At 38.3% G+C, this 16,196-nt stretch overlaps 1 protein-coding gene and 1 pseudogene across 1 annotated transcript; both read left to right on the top strand.

Moving 5' to 3' along the window:
- The first annotated feature begins 960 nt into the window (after window positions 1-960).
- On the top strand, window positions 961-1,981 carry LOC693513 (taste receptor type 2 member 50). The gene has a single exon (XM_001081977.5). It carries the CDS (start codon window positions 1,035-1,037, stop codon window positions 1,932-1,934), a length of 900 nt encoding a protein of 299 aa, XP_001081977.3. The 5' UTR covers window positions 961-1,034; the 3' UTR covers window positions 1,935-1,981.
- Window positions 1,982-3,985: 2,004 nt separating this feature from the next.
- Window positions 3,986-10,891, top strand: LOC100426951 (uncharacterized; annotated as a pseudogene).
- Window positions 10,892-16,196: the final 5,305 nt, after the last annotated feature.

Here is a 16,196-nt window from a genome sequence, read left to right as displayed (position 1 = left end):
TGCATCAAAGAGTGTGGTACTCAGGAATATTTACAAAATTGTTGAACATTTTAATTAAATAATAAATACTTAAACATTAAACATTAAAAAGACTTGAGAGTAAGTGTACCAAATGCTTAAGCATGAGAGATATGTTTGATGTTTGATACTTTTTTTTTTTCCTCAGTGGGAAAATAAGACTAATTTCACGTTGATGGCCTCCAGGAAACTTACTTCCCATTTTGGAAAGTATAAGAAAATAATTCCTTCCATCCCTTTGGAGTGTGACAGTCTCTCTCTCTCTCTCTCTCTCTCTCTCTCTCTCTCTCTCTGTGTGTGTGTGTGTGTGTGTGTGTATGTGTGTATTTATTTACGAGCATGGTAACTATAAATTCGTACAAAAGTATTGGTTAGCAGCAACCAGATTTTAAGGTGTATTGGTCTTCTTGTGGCTCCCAAGAAAACCTTGGATGATTTTGATTTAAAAGTTTGGACTCATTCTGTTTAAATATAGCACAAATATTAAATCCATTATGGTGGTGATCCTAGTTATGACTAAGTTCTTTTAAAGAACTTAGACATTTACTGTATGAACTATTGACTCGAGGGTAAAATTTTCCTATCCAACAACTGACGTTGTTGAACTCAAATTATGTATAAGTTAAACAAGGAAAATATTGCAAAACATTGAAAGAGAATATGTCTTTATTTGCATGCTGGTAAATGAAAATTTAGGTTTCACTACCACTTCATTATGAATAATTCAAGCCCATCACAAGAACGGACATTGAATGAATGAGTTAATTTGAGCTGTTTTGAAAATAAGAATGTTTTCCATAAAGATGACATCAAACTCATCCATTAGCATAGGCTGGTACTTTCTTGTTTGACACTGGTCACAGTATTTAAAAGTAAAAAGAATGTTACTGCACATTCAGAAATCAGGTGCACATAAAATTTAACATCAGGGTATTAAAGAAATCACAGCCAGTGATATTAGGCTTGCATTTTCTTTCTTTCTTTCTTTCTTTCTTTTTTTTTTTTTTTGTTCAGATATGATACCTTTTCTACACATTTTTTTTTCAGTTCTAATATTGGTTTTATTTGTTCTTGGAAATTTTGCCAATGGCTTCATAGCACTGGTAAATTTCATTGACTGGGTGAAAAGAAAAAAGATCTCCTTGGCTGACCAAATTCTCACTGCTCTGGCAGTCTCCAGAGTTGGTTTGCTCTGGGCGTTATTATTAAATTGGTATTTAACTGAGTTGAATCCAGCTTTTTATAGTGTAGAGTTAAGAATTACTTCTTATAATGCCTGGGTTGTAACTAACCATTTCAGCATGTGGCTTGCTGCTAGCCTCAGCATATTTTATTTGCTCAAGATTGCCAATTTCTCCAACCTTAGTTTTCTTAATTTAAAGAGGAGAGTTAGGAGTATCATTCTGGTAATACTGTTGGGGTCTTTGTTATTTTTGGTTTGTCATCTTCTTGCGGTAAACATGGATGAGAATATGTGGACAGAAGAATATGAAGGAAACATGACCGGGAAGATGAAATTGAGGAATGCAGCACACCTTTCATATATGACTGTAACTACCCTGTGGAGCTTCATACCCTTTATGCTGTCCCTGATATCTTTTCTGATGCTAATCTTTTCTCTGTGTAAACATCTCAAGAAGATGCAGCTCCATGGTGAAGGATCTCGAGATCCCAGCACCACGGTCCACATAAAAGCTTTGCAAACTCTGATCTCCTTTCTCTTGTTATGTGCCATTTTCTTTCTATTCCTAATCATTTCGGTTTGGAGTCCTAGGAGGCTGCAGAATGAACCAGTTTTCATGGTTTGCAAGGCTGTTGGAAATATATATCTTTCTTTCGACTCATTCGTCCTAATTTGGAGAACCAAGAAGCTAAAACACATCTTTCTTTTGATTTTATGTCAGATTAGGTGCTGAGTAAAATACCTGAAACTCTCAACTTTCTAGATTCACAAGTGGGACATCGCGTGTGTCTTCTAGGAGAAAACAAACTGATAGTGTCTGGAACATTTTATACTTTCTATTGTTTTTTCTGTAGTGTGTGTTTTTGAGTAATTTCTGAAAGCATGCCTAGAAAAGTCTTTTACCTAAAGTTAGTCTAAAAATATATCTATATATGTGTCTGTGTTTGTGTATATGAAAGACTTAAAAGACATTGATAATAACATAATGTTAATCATATTTTCACAAGATGCCAAATTATAGAAAATGTGGTAAGAAGTTTCTCAGAATCATGAACCCATGTATATTTCACATATGCATATCATATTATCATGTTTCACTTGGAAAATTTAAGATCTTTACTTATAATTGTTAAGAACTGACACCTTATCTCAAAATCATTGCTCTTTTCCACTGATTTTTACCATGCATACGTACCACAGTGTGTTCAAACATCTAATTTTTGTGATAGTAAGGATACTCAATTCTAAATCAATAATGAAGTTTCACCTTTGGGGTAGTTTTTATTTCATCATGAATTCTAATTTTATGTTCAGTTTATAGCCAAAATAATTATTGACAGAAAAAAGATGCACAGAATAATATTCAAGGATGACAAATACATTTTGAACACATTTTGTATATGTCTACCATAAACAGTACTGAGGAATATTAGATTTAATACAAATATGTGAACAGCTGAGAAAAAAGTCATTTCTATAATATGGATGAAGAAAGAAACATGATTATGACCTTTTCAGTGTTGCCTTAAGTCTCAACCTGCAGTTAGAAAAGTCATTTCTGCAGTTTTTGAGTTAAAGGAAACCTTTTTTGAAGTTGAGATCTGATGTCAAATATTTCAGGTTTTTTTTTTTTCTAAACCACCTCAGAGTCCCTGAATTGTAAATTATCTCCTCTATGTTCCATACATGAAATTCTTTTTAAACTTCACATAAAATAACTTGAATCTTCCCTACCTTAGAATAATACTCTATGTAAAAATAGTATAGAAATTATAAAAATCATTTGAATTAAACTTTTTACAAATGTTAAAAAGGCATCTATGAAATCTATATATTAATGATAGAAAACATCTTAAATATATGTTTTATTATAATCTAGTTGCAAATAATGCAGTGAGAGAATGTGTTGACATATTCAGTAAAAGAAAATTCTATTATAGGAAGAAAATGTATAACATCATTAAACAAGTAAATTCTATAAATTGTATTAATTCTTTGAGTTATGAAATGTTAACAATGTTATCTAAACCTTGGGATAAATCATCCCTACATCTGATTTAGTTATTTGTTTGCTTATCATATATCTTTCCTGCTACAATGTAAGCCCCACAAAAGCAGAGATCATATAGATCTTGCTTGCTGTTGACTCCCAGGGCCTAAAAGACACCACATAGAATAGGTATTCAAGAATATTTTGATGAACAAGTAAATTGGTGAATAAAGGAGTAAACTATATGGGGGCGGTAAACCAATGAAAATGAAACTTCATCACAAAATCTAAAGTTGCATAAATTTTTCTTTTCTGGTTTCAACTTGAGGTTACAGAATTATCTAAGAAGAAGCATTTCTCAGAGCAAAAGTATGGCTAGTATACAATTGTAGGGGAAATATCACTATATGATAGCCCTGATGAAGCCATATTTGATGTGTGATGGGAAGATAATGTGGAACATGAAAATCAGATTGTACCTATTGTGATACATTTTAAAAAGCATATAAATATAAAATATTTTGGTATATTTGCATATAATTTTTCAGTTGTGAATGATATATTTGTATTGTGATATTTCCAGCTGGTTAGTGTATAAATGAAAATGGCATCTCATTAAAAAAACTGAGTTAGTTACCAACTACCTTACTAAAATGTAACTTTTATATAATATTTTAAAATCCTTTCTAAATGAACATTTAAAATGCCATATTACAAACCCACAGAAAAATGCATAAATAGTAATTATAACACTAAACGGATATCTTAGCCTTGGGTGTCTAGAACTAGAGCCAATGTCTGATGTTAAAGTGATAACATTTATTTGGAAGGTAAGTCCAGAGCAGCAATGGCCGGGACACGTGGAAACTGAGGCAAGAGCAGATGTGAAACCATGTGTTGTGATGTATGATATGACTCTGCTGATGACCACTTCACAATGAGGTGAGAGAGACAGCATGGTGATCATCAGATGTGTGTGCTTGACTCCCAGTACTTTTCCAGAAGGGCTACAAGGGGAAACCACAGCTGGCATTAGTCATAAAAGGGAAAGAAAAGGGAAAATGTATCTGCTCAGCTGTCTTCTGTCTTCTATTTCCCATTGGCCAGTTTCCCTGAGGCAGAACTACCATCTCTGCTGTTCTGCCTTCCACTACCCAGTCCCTTGGTGGTAGTTATGGAAGTCAAACCTCATGCCTACAGTGTGGTGTTCCATTCAAGTCCCAAATGGAAGGATGATCTGGATCAAGCAAGGTGCTGACCAAGAGAAGAGAAGACAGTCAAGATAATCTGAGGAAGGACAGGCTTGAGGGCAATACCATCCACTCCTTGTTCCACTCAGATTTGCTCATGTTCTCCAAACAAGGCTGGCTTTATGGGCATGTGACTTCACAGTTGCACAGGGTCTTGTGCTTAGAAGCACTTATGCTTAGAGGGGCTTTATGCTTAGATTAATCTTCTGCACTTGCTGTTTTGTTTTTCAGACAGAAGGTATTCCTTTGCTGAAGAAGGAATAGTCTTGCACTAATTCCCTAGGAGTTTGCTCTCCCCTCTCCTATGGACCTGTGAGAGGCATGCACAGAGTCCTATAATGCCCACTATGCATGCCTGTAGCAGCTTTGAATTCTGTTACTTCATCTGGCACAATGGGCAAGCAACTTGGGCCAGACTCTATATCTGCTATAGAGCCCATTTTGGTTCTCAGGTCGACATGAGGCAAGTAGTCTTTGCAAACTCGTTTAGTGAGTCAGAGAAATATCCTCAAATGTGGTATATGTTGAATTCAAAACCCCAATAGGCCCCCATAAAATTAGGTTTCCCTTTTAGTGATAGGAAATATGTATATGGCAACATGCCATTTACTTTAAAAAGGATGTTTTGACAAAAGGACCAGAAACATTGGACCCCTATAAACTTCATCTATGTTATAGGTCTTTGAATCTGCGAACTTTATGTCTCTTCTTCCAGTATTTTACTTCTGTTCGATGTTACAGTATTTTACTTATACTTAAGGAACTTGCCACTTCTTGCTTATGAGTACCAATTTATGTAACATTATTAATATATTGAATTAACATGATATTTTTCAAAATGTCGATTAAACTGAAAGCAGAAGTGACATAGCCCTGACATAAAACAGTGAAGGAGTGTTCTATTTTTTTACCACACCAAAGCAAATTGTTTTGATTTTCCCCCACAATGTGTGTAGATCAAAAAGTATTCGTTAAATCAAAAGCCACTTACAAAGTGCTGGAAACCACATTCTGCTCAGTGAGGATACCACATCCTAGAGCGAATGTGCAAGTGTGACTTAAGTTTACGCTAATGTGCGTTCTTCCTATAACCCACCTGGTTCTGACAGAGTCCAGTTAGGTTAACTGAATAAAGATATAAAATGGACCACCACCCCCTAGAACTTTTGAGTTTTTTTCTGTGGCAGTAAGCAATTCTGTTTCCTGGAGAATGCAGTTATTATGTTTTATTCATTTTATTGCCAGGAAAGTAGAGGTTCAGAAGCCTCCCCTTGGTCGTTCTTACAATAATGTCCCTTGGTGTACAGGTCAGGAAGCCATGTGAGAGTCCTGCCAGCTGTTGAACCTGTCGATTTCAATTACACTTTTGGGAAGGGGTAACTACGATAAATCCATTAGATCGGGTTTGGGTTGGACGTGGGCCAAAGCTCTATGTATCATCTGATCTTCAGAAACTCATACTCCAGTCCTATTGAGGTGGCTCATACCTGGAATCCCAATAACTTAGGAGGCCAAAGTGGGAGGATCACTTTAGGATGAGAGTTTCAGATCAGCTTAGGCAACATAGTAAGAATCTGTCTGTAAAAAGAAAAAAAAAAAAAATAGCTGTTTGTGGTAGTGTGTACCTGTAGTTACAGCTACCCAGAAGACTCAAGCAGGAGGATTGCTTTAGCCCAGGAATTCGAATTTGCAGTGAGCTATGATCGTGTCATTGCACTCCAGCCTGAGCAATCAAGCAAGATATTGTCTCTAAAAAGAGACAAACAAAAACAACAAAACAAAAACCAAAAAAGGGCCAGGCACGGGGGCTCATGCCTATAATCCCAGTACTTTGGGTGGCCAAGTGGTTGGATCACTTGAGGTCAGGAGTTCGAGATCAGTCTGGCCAACATGGTGAAACTCTGCCTCTACTAAAAATTAGCCAGGTGTGGTGGTGTTGCACCTGTAATCCAAGCCACTTGGGAGGCAGAAGCATGAGAATCACTTGAACCCGGGAGGCGGAGGTTGCAGTGAGCTGAGATCATGCCACTGAACTCCAGCATGGGTAACAGAGCGAGACTCCATCTCAAAACAAAACAAAAGAAAACAAAAAACCCAAAAGTAAAAACTTCACTTTACCCCATGAACCACTGTGTCTTTTGAGGTACCCAGATGTTAGTGTTAGTTCAGTCTCCAAACTTAAAAGTCTCAGATAATATGGACGTGTGTTCTTTTCTCTGAGGACTGTTATCTGGGGAATAGCTACAGGTCCTTGAGAAAGCAACATAAGACACACCCTGAGTATTCTCGCAGTGAATTTTCAATGTCCTTCATCAAGAGGACTTAAGATTCCCTTTAATCATTGAACTGTGCTTCTCTGAATTGGCTCAGTCCTGAGAACTGGCTGAGGGTTTTTGATTTTCAGTGTCAAAGACTGACCTCAGGAATCATCTTTTTCAACTCTTTACCCCCTTGGTTTATAGTTATTTAGCAAAATATGAAGCTTCTTCAACTATTGGCCTATCAACCCATTTCAATAAGGCTGTTGTCACCACTTCATTGAATCTGACATTTGGAAGATCACTGGTGAGTCTGTGTTGCCAGTGGTTAGTCTTCGTGTTGCATGCTCTATGAGCAGTACTGAACATAGTTTATTTGCATTTCAGGATGCTGCCCTCTCCTGATTTTATCCTTGTTCACTGGGCGCCACTTCTCAGTCTCCCTTGCTAGTTCTTTCTCTTGTCTCTGAATTGAAAATATCACACTGCGCAAGGTCTCAATTCTTCAGTCTTTAATCAATCAGGCTTGTTTTGTTGGTGATCTCATGCAGTCTCCTTACTGATAATGGAGCCAAATTGTTCAATAGAGAGGAATAAAGCTGGTTATTCATAAGTATTCATATATATTATTTATTTATGTTCATCTATTTACATATATCTAATTATGTAAACCTTTTTTCTTCAAATGTCAGTTGCATTTAAAAGTAACAGGACCAAAAATCTAGGGAGAAGGTCAGAGGATTGATAATATTTTCACTTGAGTTTCTGCCTATTCAGAGTGATAGTGACTCAGTACTCAGTATCTAGTTTAGTTTTATTTAAAATAACAATGTAAAAATTGATAGACTGATAGGCAGGGGATTATCATTATAGACATAATGATCTAAGTAAAGAAATAAATGGATAGAATTATGATTGATAAACCCATTTTTGATTTCTTGCATTTGGTACAGTTAGTGTCTCCAATATCACAGTAATCATAATTCTTAACTTTTTGCTCTATGATCAATTAATTATGAGTTAATTTTTGTGTGTGGAATAAAATAAGGGTCTAAATTTATGTTTTTTCTTTCTCTTTTGGCTCTTACTTTTTAGGTAAGTTCATCTGGTCACGGCCTTACTTTCTTTGTGCTGATGATGTCAACATTTACTCCTTCAGCTCAGAACTCAACTCTGAAATATTCAACTCATATTTGAATATATAATAAGTTGATTATTGTTCATGGAATAGAGAAGAATGCAATGCATTTTCCCAAGTAGATGTCAGCCTGGTTTTAAAGTGCATGTGATTTATTTTTCTATTTCTACAGTGCCTATTCTCTCATTCATCAACTTTCCATATAAATGCTGGGTCATTAAGACTTTTTCTTCCCTTGGTCTGCTTGCTCATCTCTCTGCTAATACTGTGCTGTCCTAAATATTTTCATTTGAAAATCTTAGAAGTATGTTAGACAAGCCATCACTCTTTTTATAGATGACTAGAAATCATTAGACATTTGTCATTTTTACTACGTATGAAAAAGTAGTTTTTCTTGCCTAAAACAACCTGATTTGGGAATTTATGTGCTGTCACAGGATTAGCATCTGGAAGTGGTAACATTAATGTCATTTTAAAAAACATGTGTCATATTTCCTCTTATTCCTTTCTGCCTTGACATTGTGCAATAGAGATTTTAAAAATTATTGTATTCATATTATTAAATATCAATTATTGGTTTTATTTACTACTCGATTAAATTTAATAAGCCTACTCTCTCTTGGTGTAATCACATGGAATGGGCTCAACTCCCCAGTTAACAAGTGACAGCACATGTAAAATATTGTCTACCAGGTAAACTCATTGAACACTTACTGTTCAGACTGTGTTTTGGTGTCTGGCTCCCTAAGCACCACTGCAGTGACACAAAATAATAGACTTTCAGCAGAAAAAGTTTTGGCAAATATATTGCATAAGCCATTTAGATACAGTGAGTCATTCTTATTACTTGGGATGGTGGAATCCCTTTGAAAATGTAAGTTACTAATACAAACAAAGATTGAATTTTGTAAGCAGTCATTTTTAAGAATAAGTAGTCTCAGGACTGATAATATTAACTCACTTATGCACATCAGGTAGAATTTATTATGACAGATACTAGAAATGTACAAAGTGAAGTTAAAAGGTAACTCCTAGCAGTACATCTTACTCCCTGGATTCTCTAATGAGATGGATGTTTCTACTTTGCTGTTGCCTTTTTGAATAGTTCAATTCTAGCATTAGTACTGCTGTGTGGGAGGGAGTGTGTGTGAACAGAGTAAGAGTTGTGACAATCAAGTCATAGAATAAAAGCTTGGAAATTTTAGAATCATGTAAACAGCTTATGAATTGAGTATAGATTCCCAGTGCTGTCAGTCTCACCCATCCTTCTATCCACATGTGTGGATAGGATTCCGTGGCTTTTGAGGATGTGGCTGTGAACTTTATCCAGGAGGAATGGGCTTTGCTAGATTCTTCTCAGAAGAATCTCTACAGAGAAGTGATGCAGGAAACCTGCAGGAACCTGGCTTCTGTAGGTGAGAATGACAACACATTTCACTTAATTACAGAAGTATTTCCCTATCATCAGTGCTATTTGTGATTTGGAATGTGGCAAGGGAATGATTTGGTGAATAAATCAGGCATGGGCACTGTGTACAATGAACATGAAATCTAGTAATGTTTCTATAGTTTGTAATAATTCATGATTATTTTGTGGGTCTGCATTTTAGGAAACAAATGGAAAGACCAAAATATTGAAGATCACTTTGAAAAACCTGGGAAAGATATAAGATAATTTGCATTGAGAAGGGGAAATAAAGTCCTCTGAAGGAATCTTAGCATGTCATGAACTTAAAAACAAGCAATCAAAACAAATAAGAGTCACTTGAAATTTGTTTCTTTTTAGAAAAATTTCACCCAAAATGTAACGTACTTCAGTGTAGCAGTCAGTGTTTGGAAAAGAGTTTACTTGAAAATAGTACTACAAAATTGTGTATATGAATCTTACTATTTTGGTCATAGCCATGCAGGTGGTAGCTATGTTTTCAGTAGTAACCCATTTAATTTCAAATAATTCAGTCATGGCAAAAAAAAAAAAAAAAAAAAAAAAAAAAAAAAAAAAAGCATTTTCCCTGGTATTGGTAGCAGTGTAAGTCCAAGACCTATTAATAAGTAGAAAGTCATTAAACCAAGCAATAACAATGTGCTTGTCATTTTTTTTACAGAAATAATATGGTACAGAGACTGTGTGAAAGCAAACAAGGTAATCAGTATGATGGACAAGTTGTCAGCCAAATTCCAAATCTTGATCTGAATGAGAACATTTCTACTGGATGAAAACAATGTGAATGCAGTATTTGTGGAAAAGTCTTTGTACGTCATTCCCTCCCTAATAGGCACATCCTAGCTCACTCAGGATACAAACCATATGGGGAGAAGCAATATAAATGTGAACAGCGTGGGAAATTCTTCGTTTCTGTTCCAGGTGTTAGAAGACACATGATAATGTACAGTGGAAATCCAGCTTATAAATGTACGATATGTGGGAAAGCTTTTTATTTTCTCAATTCAGTTGAAAGACATCAGAGAACTCACACAGGAGAAAAACCCTATAAATGTAAACAATGTGGTAAAGCGTTCACTGTTTCCGGTTCTTGTCTAATACAGGAACGAACTCACACTGGAGAGAAACCCTACGAATGTAAGGAATGTGGGAAAACATTCAGATTTTCTTGTTCTTTTAAGATGCATGAAAGGACTCACACTGGAGAAACACCCTATAAATGTACCAAATGTGATAAAGCCTTCAGCTGTTCCACTTCCCTTCATGACCATGGAAGCATTCATACTGGAGAGAGACCCTAGGAATGTAAACAATGTGGCAAAGCCTTTAGTTGATTGAGTTCCCTTTGTAACCACAGAAGTACTCATACTGGAGAGAAAGCCTATGAATGTAAACAATGTGACCAAGCCTTCAGTCGCCTCAGTTCCCTTCACCTCCAGGAAAGAATTCATACTGGAGAAAAACCCTATGAATGTAAGAGGTGTGGTAAAGCCTACACTCCTTCCAGTCACCTTACTCGCCATGAAAGGAGTCATGATATAGAGGCTGGGTGTAGTGACTCAGCCTATAATCCCAGGACTTTGGGAAGCCAAGATGTGTGTATTGCTTGAGCCCAGGAGTTCATAACTAGCCTGGATTAAAACAATGTGAAAAAACCTGGGAAACATGGTGAAACCGTGTCTCTACAAAAAATAACATAATGCCAGGCACGGTGGCTCACGCCAGGTACTGAGGAGGCTGAGGCAGAAGAATGGCATGAACCCCGGAGGCGGAGCTTGCAGTGAGCCGAGATTGCACCACTGCACTCCAGCCTGGGCGACAGAGTGAGACTCCATCTCAAAAAAAAAAAAAAAAAAAAAAAAAGAAAGACAGAAAGAAAATAATTAGCTGGCCATGGTGGCACATCTCAGTTGTCTTAGTTCTTTGTCAAGGACATAAAAAGCCATGGGGGTTGGGGGGAACCCTGTGCATGCAGATCACGAGGTCAAGAGATGGAGACCATCCTGGCCAACATGGTGAAACCTCGTCTCTACTAAAAATACAAAAATTAGCTAGGTGTGGTAGCATATGCTTGCAATCCCAGCTACTCAGGAGACTGAGGCAGGAGAATCACTTGAACCCAGGAGGCGGAGGTTGCAGTGAGCCGAGATTGTGCCGTGGCACTCCAGCCTGGCGACAGAGTGAGACACCATCTCAAAAATAAATAAATAAGTAAGTAAATAAATAAATAAATAAATAAAGCCCCTTGAATGTAAGAAATGTGGTAAAACATTTACTCTTTCCCATTCCCTTGTAAACATGAAAGAGCTCACACTGCAGACAATCCTTATGAATGTAGGAAATGTGGTCAAGCCTTCAGATTTTCCTGTTTTTGAAGATTTGGGAGGACTCAGAGTGGAGAAAAGCCTTTTGAATTTAAATTTGTGGTAAGGCCTTCAGTTGTGTTAGTTCCATTTGAAGACATCAGCTCATTCCTGAGAAAAACACTATGAATGTCCCGAATGTGGGAATGTTTCATTTCTCTCATACCCACTGAAGGACATATGAAAATGCACACTGTAGCTGGCTGGACCTTGTAAATACAAGAATGTATACAGGATTAAAACTCTAATAGTTTAGAAACTGCAAGAATATTTTCAATTTTAACATTTACTTGAAAAGTCATGTGAAAACTCCCACTGGAAAGAAGTTCTATAAGTGAAGCTTTTCTAATTTGGAAAGCCTGATGCAAATTAATTATCATGCAGTGCTTGAAAAAACTGTATGAAATCTAACACAAGTTACAAGTGTATTGTTTTCATCAGTGGCTCATTCTTAAAGAGTCTTGAGTATGCATTTCACCTTGTTTTGCAGGGAAACCTTGAGGTGAGAGTTCTGTCGATGCTCTTTAAGCAGTAGTACTTGAATTTCATAGATAATGATATTTTCTTAAGTTTGTTGGTAGAATTTTTGTCTCTTCATTTGATAATGTGCTGGATTCATGGTTGAATTTTGATGTTTTTCTAATATGTAGGTAAGTTTAATTTTTTTATTTCATTATTGTTATTTTTTTTTTGAGGTGGAGTCTCACTCTGTTGCCCAGGCTGAAGTGTGGTGGTGTGATCTCGGCTCACTGCAACTTCCGCCTCGTGGGTTTAGGCGATTCTCCTGCCTCAGCCTCCTGTGTAGCTGGGACTACAGGTGCCCGCCACTACGTCCAGCTAATTCTTTGTATTTTTAGTAGAGACAGGGTTTCGCCATGTTGGCTAGGCTGGTCTTGAACTCCTGACCTCATGATTTGCCCGCCTTGGCCTCCCAAAGTGCTGACATTACAGGCATGAGCCACTCCATCTGGCCAGGTAAATTTCATTTGTATGTATTGTCCTGTGATTAATGGACCAGTGAATAATGATTGTGAATTGTTGGGATTATCTTACTAGCCTCATTTGGCAAATTTTGATTATCCCTTGTCCATTATACACATTCCACCTTTTTTTAATTAAAGGAAAAACTACTCTTGATGTGAAGATGTTTATTTTTTGCTAATAATGAGTTGATATTAATTCCTAAGTACATAAACTTTACCATAGAGTATCATCTCGTGAGTTCTTTGTGTCTGTTGCCCTTTATTCATTATTTCTGTCTGTTATTTGGATCATTCACTTCGAATGAAGGAGAGAGAATTGTAATAGGACAATATGTTGCAACCAATCTGAGGGAGGAAACATTCAGTCTCTCAGTCACATATGATAGCGTTGGGCTTTTCATCGATGCCTTTGGTGTTGTAGTAGATAGTATTACACCATTATGGCATTATAATTTATATATTGTATTTTACAGTATTACAGTCCTACCAGTCAGTGTCACGTGATCCAGTTCCCTACCAGCCAACAGACAAACCAATCACATCCTCCTGTAGGAACAAAGGAGCATCCTCAGCCAGGAGTGGTGGCTTACGCCGGTAATCCCAGCACTTTGGGGGGGCTGAGGTGGGCAGATCAGGAGGTCAGGAGTTTGAGACCAGCCTGACCAACATGGTGAAATCCTGTCTCTACTAAAAATACAAAAATTAGTTGGGCGTGGTGGCATGTGCCTGTAATCCCAGCTACTCAAGAGGCTGAGGCAGGAGAATCTCTTGAACCCAGGAGGCAGAGGTTGCAGTGAAAGTCGAGATTGCACCTTTGCACTCTGGCCTGGGCAACAGAGTGAGACTCTGTCTAAAAAAAAAGAAAAAGAAACCATTACAATGAACACATTTTTGCCAATGAGAAATAAACTTGTTTATTCTATGTTTTCAGGGTTCAATGAACTCTTGGAAAGCGTTTTCTGCATCCTGCTGGTTGTGTAAGTGTTTTCCCTACAAAAAGTTGTCAAGATGCTTAAAGAAGTGGTAGTTGGTTGGCGAGAGGTCAGATGAATATGGCAGATGAGGCAAAACTTCATAGCCCAGTTTATTCAACTTTTGAAGCCCTGGTTGTATGACATGTGGTCAGGCGTTGTGGAGAACTGGGCCCTTCCTGTGCCGGCTCCAGATGCTGCAGTTTTCCGTGAATCTCATCGAATGGCTTGGCATACTTCTCAGATGTAATGATTTCACCAGGATTCAAAAACTGCAGTGGATCAGAAGACAAGCAGCTGACCACCAAACAGTGACCATGACCATTTTGGTGCAAGCTGGACTTTGGGAAGTGGTTTGGAGCTTTTTCTCAGTCCAACCACTGAGCTGGCTGTTGTATGAAATCCACTTTTTGTGGCATGTCTCAATCTGATCAAGAAATGGTTCATTGTTTTTTCACAGAATAAGAGAAGACGGCACTTCAAAGGATGCTTTCTAAAATATTTGGTCAGCTCATGAGGCACCCACTTATCAAGCTTTTTCAACTTTCCAATTGGCTTCACATGCCAGATGACCATAGAATGGTCGACATTCAGGTCTTCGCCAACTTCTCGTGTGGCTGTAAGAAGATCGAATTCAGTGGTTGCTCTCAATTGGTCGTTATCAGCTTCCGGTGGCTGCCCACTATGCTCCTCATCTTCAAGGCTCTCGCCTCCTTTGCAAAATTTCTTGAACCACTGCGCTGTACATTAACTAGCAGTTCCTGGGCCAAATGCGTGCATATTGTGAGTTGTCTCCCCTGCTTTAGGACCCATTTTGAACTCAAATAAGAAGTTCGCTTGAATTTGCTTTTTGCCTGACATTATTTCCATAGTCTAAAATAAATAAGTCATTAGCAAAAAAAAAAAAGGCAAGAAATGCCCATTAAAAGGATGAATAACATAACCACATTTATTTAAGAGGGTATTCCAGGATCAAACAGCAAATTCCAAGAATGCAAAAACTGCCATTATTTTTTTACTCACCTTATAGTAATTTGTGTGATTTCTTTTTTTCTTTGTTAGCTTGGCTTGATAGTGACCAATTTTGTTGATCTTTATGAAGAAACAGCTTTGTTCTATTGAGTTCTTCTGTTGATTTTCTGTTTTCAGTGCCATTGACTTCTCATCTTGTTTTTATTTCTTTTGAGTGAATTTGGCTTATATTGTTCTTTTTCTTTTTCTTTTCTTTCTTTTTTTTTTTTTTGAGACTTAGTTTCTCTCTTTCGCTCAGGTGACCTTGCTCTGTCGCATGAGGTCAGGAGATCAAGACTATCCTGGCTAACAGGGGAAACCCCATCTCTACTTAAAATACAAAAAATTAGCCAGGCATGGTGGCAGACGCCTGTAGTCCCAGCTACTCAGGAGGCTGAGGCAGGAGAATAGCATGAACCCAGGAGTTGGAAATTGCAGTGAGCCGAGATCGTGCCACTGCACTCCAGCATGAGTGACAGAGCAAGATTCCATCTCAAGAAAAAAAAAAAAGAAAACATATTAGCTGGGCGTGGTGCTGCATGCCTGTAATCTCAGCTATTCGGGAGGCTGAGGCAGGAGAATTGCTTGAACTGAGAGCCGGGAGGCGGAGGTTGCAGTGAGCTCAGATTATGCCACTGCACTCCAGCATGGGCTACAGAGTGAGACTCTCTCTCAGAAAAAAAAAAAAAAAAGGAAATATATATATATATATATATACACACACACACACAGACACACACACATTTTTACATATATATAAATATAAATATATATATATATTTGAAGTATTATCTTATGAGAGCAGGTGTTCCGGAAGACATCATTTACATACAGAATCTGAATGGGGTCCCATGTCACACCTGCCATTTTTTCGTCTTTGTAGCTGGGCTTTTCTCCTCTTCTCTGCTGGACTCTGCTCTTTCCCACAAGGTCTTCAGAGAGTCTGCCCTGAATCCTACAACTAGGAGATGAGAAGCACAGAGTGACACCAGCAGGAGACCATAAAGATGTGGTGATAGTTGTCCTCCTCCTGCAGAGTCCAGAGCAGGGCACTCCTACCGCTGGTGCGATAGCTAAGCCTGGGGGCCAGCATGCCTGATGATAGTCTGGGAGTGCTGCAGTCAGGGTCCCCACAATGGGCACCCAGCCTGTGCCCTTGCAATCTGCATAACCGTGGCCATTGTCACCTCAGAGCCCCTTGGTACATATCAATGCATCCTACCAGAGCTGCATGTGAGGAAGGAGACCACGTGAGCCCTGGGAAAGAGCTGAGGCCCTGCAGGGGGAGGTGGCCAGGACCAAGACCTGATGCCCGTGTGGATAATCATCCGTGGATGTGAGTGGCACGATGGGGTCAGTTCCCGGGTTCTGCTGCTCCCCCTCCTCAAAGATTAGGGCCCGAGCAGGGGCTGGCATGTGTGTGGCACCTGGAACTGTAGGGCCACCACCCATGTGTGAGGCCATCATGGGGACCTGAACACAGTGTCGTCTGCAGACCCCACCCATCCATTAGCCCCAATTCCTGGCCAGCTTCTGCCAAGGTGAGAGGGTGGAATCTGGAAGGTGGGTGTAAGCTGAAACCTGTCC

The sequence above is a fragment of the Macaca mulatta genome, chromosome 11 (genome assembly GCF_049350105.2).
Source record: "Macaca mulatta isolate MMU2019108-1 chromosome 11, T2T-MMU8v2.0, whole genome shotgun sequence".
Taxonomy (NCBI): domain Eukaryota; kingdom Metazoa; phylum Chordata; class Mammalia; order Primates; family Cercopithecidae; genus Macaca; species Macaca mulatta.
The sequence above is the reverse complement of the archived record's forward strand: the minus strand, read 5'-3'. Positions and strand labels throughout refer to the sequence as shown.

What these genes read in the sequence shown, in the direction of transcription:
- LOC693513 (XM_001081977.5), top strand. Translation starts at nt 1,035, where the DNA reads ATGATACCTTTTCTACACATTTTTTTTTCAGTTCTAATATTGGTTTTA.